The sequence below is a fragment of the Abrus precatorius genome, unplaced genomic scaffold, assembly GCF_003935025.1.
Source record: "Abrus precatorius isolate BTA unplaced genomic scaffold, Abrus_2018 Scaffold8, whole genome shotgun sequence".
NCBI lineage: Eukaryota > Viridiplantae > Streptophyta > Magnoliopsida > Fabales > Fabaceae > Abrus > Abrus precatorius.
Genome location: NW_020874428.1, coordinates 21,829,769 through 21,832,777, shown reverse-complemented (window position 1 = coordinate 21,832,777; position 3,009 = coordinate 21,829,769). Strand labels below are relative to the sequence as shown.

Genomic DNA, 3,009 nt, shown 5'->3' with positions numbered 1-3,009 from the left:
GGTCAGCAAGCTAAGTGGAATATCACAGACTTCACCGATATCATCAGTGGAGGGTCGGTTTCGAGAGAATAAAATAATGTTGGTTCAAATTGAGTACTTCTGTTACTCCTTGCCATGAATAAAGTTTATTTTGCCTATCAATATCCACTTAATATTTTATAAAAATATTAAATAAAAAGTAAATACCTCCAAATTTTAAAATATAAAATTAACTATTTTTAATTCAATATTCAAGGTGCAAGCATTTCGACAGGCTAAGCAAAAGAAAAGAGGTAGCTTCGGCCTTCGGGTGAATCTTAAACCTCCCACATCAACTTCTAAAATTTAAATATTTTATAGTAGACAGCCAGCCCTAGTTTTGAATCTTTCAAGCGATTTATTCGATATATCTCTTAGAAATGGGCTACAACCAACAGGGAAACTTCGAATCTAGTGTACTAACACCCAGACGTAATCTTCGACCGGCCTCAAAACACGCAATCTTGGCCACATGTGGTCGTCTTTATTTCCTATTAGACCGAATTAACATACCCAATTAACCTTTGTCCCTTTGTTCACCCTTTGCTTAAATTTCCTATCATATAGCTTATAGCTAGGCTCATATATAGCTATACCCTTATCTCATCTTATACTTAACTTAGAAGTGCTCTAATATGGGTGATCACATGAACAAGGCCATGCAAGCAAAGCCAATATTACAAACTCTCGAAGATTTGTACCAAGGAATCCCAGATGAATCCGTTAACCTCACCTTTCAAGACCTAGCTGAAGTGAACACATTAGAGAAGAGAAAACCCACAACAACAATAACATCACCATCACGCTCTCTAGCCAAAATACCAAGTCTTGATTTCACCAAAGGCTTGCAAGCATCTGGTCAACACCACCAACAGCAAGACTTTGGCTTTGGAGGTTCCCATCATGGTGACTCACCATGGAGGCATTCTGGTCATTTTAGCCATGCAAGTGTTGGTGCACAAAGTCCTCAATTTATGGCCAGTAGAGATGATCATCATTTGGGGTATAGCATGAGCTGTGATGATATGAGTGAGGCTTCGGGAAGAGGTGTTCGACGACGTCGTCCCGGGATTCCTCACTCTAAGATTTGTGCAATTTGTGACACCTACATTTATATCTTCCGAACTAGATGCCTGGTACGACTTATATACATTAAATGTTAAGTAGATATATTATTTACCGCTAGTGTCTGGCTTGTATAAACAAAATAAAATGAAACATACTATCGTGTTTCTTTCTTCTTCATTTCACCCTTTTTAGTGGGGTTAAAATGTGTATCTTTTAATCTCATATTCTATATTATTCTGTTTTTAAAACTTACTAAATATAAAATAAAACACTACCACTATTATTTGGAGAAAGTGGAAGATTTTTGTTTTCAAATAAAATGGTAATTTGGTGTGTTACTAGCATGCGTTGTTTAAGTGATGTCTTTTTTTAATTACACAATAGAAAATGTACAATATATCAATGCATGGGACTATGTCATCGCTAGCTAATAACTTAGTTTAGATATGAAAAAGAAGAACATAGTTTAGATATCAATTAGCTGGATATAGTTGCGTAATTCAAATCTATGGCTTATAATGATTGTGGTGCACGCAGGTGTGCGGCAGGGTTTATTGCAGGCGATGTGTGGAAATAGGGATGGGAGAGATGATAGAAGGAAGGAAATGTATTGAGTGCCTTGGATTGAGATTCAGCCAAAGGTAACCATTTTTCCAGTGTTTTAAAACAAAAAATAAAAGGTTGCTAATGTCTAAACTAATTATAAATATATTTTAATTTAATAACTCTAGCGCAAGCTGTTTGACTCGTTCTCCTGATCTCCTCACACAATTAGTTAGTCACAAGGCAATTCATTACTATATTTTAATTAAGAGGCTTTTTTGACCTGTGCAAAGAGGTGGACATAATAAATAATAATAATTTGTTTAAAAAATAGAACATTTAACACTATTAATGCATTAAATTACATTGATTTATATAATTTTAATAAAATTTAATTATATATAAATATTTATCATATACTTTTTCACAAGTTAAAAAAAAAAACATATTTTAAGTACCCTACGTTTTGTGAGGCATTTAGGCTTTTGTTTGCCGTGCCGTTATTTTGTCATCGTCTCAGCAAACAATAGTTCTGTAGTATACAACAAAGACGCACGGTCCTCACCAATCAAGAACCACATATAATGCTAAACTATTAACCCAGCTTTTCCTTTCAACGACCCTTTAATTATGATCAAATTATTAATTTAATTATCCACTTTAATTAATATATACGTGTGTAGACAGACACACATATACATACAACTTGGATGAAGTTACATCAGTGGTGCAGACTAAACACTTGTCAGTTACAAAAATACAAATACATGCATACGTATATAAAATAGTTAGCATCAAAATAATCTTAGAAGTTAGAAGATTTATTTTTGGTTAATTTGATCTGTGACATAGGTATATAGAAAGAGCAGGGAAGATAGGGTGCTGTGGTTGGAGGTATCCAAGAACATTGAAACAGGTTGAGCTAAAGTGTGCAGAGAAAGGACCAAGGAGGAACGGAAGGTATGGTCATAGGGGAATGGCAACCTCATCAAGATCAAGAAGTCCTATCACCCCAAGAAGTACTCATCCTATTGGTCCCAATGAACACTCTTTTGTTATGTCTTCATCCTTTTCTTCTTTCTCTCCCCATCACACCCTCCCTTTTTAAATGAATAATAATTTAATTGCAATTTAATATCCTAGTTAAATCAGTGCCACGTTAGTATTCTTTCATAATTTGTTGTGTTAAACTTTATTTTATGCTGTTTAATATAATCTGTTTATCAGGCTTAATTGAAAGCTCATATGATCATTGTCTAGCATTAATTTGTTACACCTTCTAGCGTTTCTATATGAGAAAGAAAATCTGATGAAATCGTGTAGATAAAAAATTGAAAGAACTTTATGATGTTCAATCTATATTATCAAAAGTCTAGCTAC

The 3,009-nt window shown here is 34.1% G+C and overlaps 1 protein-coding gene across 1 annotated transcript; it reads left to right on the top strand.

The window, feature by feature from the left end:
* The first annotated feature begins 653 nt into the window (after window positions 1-653).
* Window positions 654-2,737, top strand: LOC113874445. Its single transcript, XM_027512667.1, has 3 exons — window positions 654-1,154; window positions 1,624-1,727; window positions 2,482-2,737. Exons 1-3 carry the CDS (start codon window positions 654-656, stop codon window positions 2,735-2,737), a joined length of 861 nt encoding a protein of 286 aa, XP_027368468.1.
* The last annotated feature ends 272 nt before the right edge of the window (window positions 2,738-3,009 follow it).

Bases quoted from the DNA above. Each gene is read 5' to 3' on its own strand.
- LOC113874445 (XM_027512667.1), top strand. From the start codon at position 654: ATGGGTGATCACATGAACAAGGCCATGCAAGCAAAGCCAATATTACAA. The intron at 1,155-1,623 runs GTACGACTTATA...TGGTGCACGCAG, and splicing joins TCTTCCGAACTAGATGCCTG to GTGTGCGGCAGGGTTTATTG. The intron at 1,728-2,481 runs GTAACCATTTTT...TCTGTGACATAG, and splicing joins GGATTGAGATTCAGCCAAAG to GTATATAGAAAGAGCAGGGA.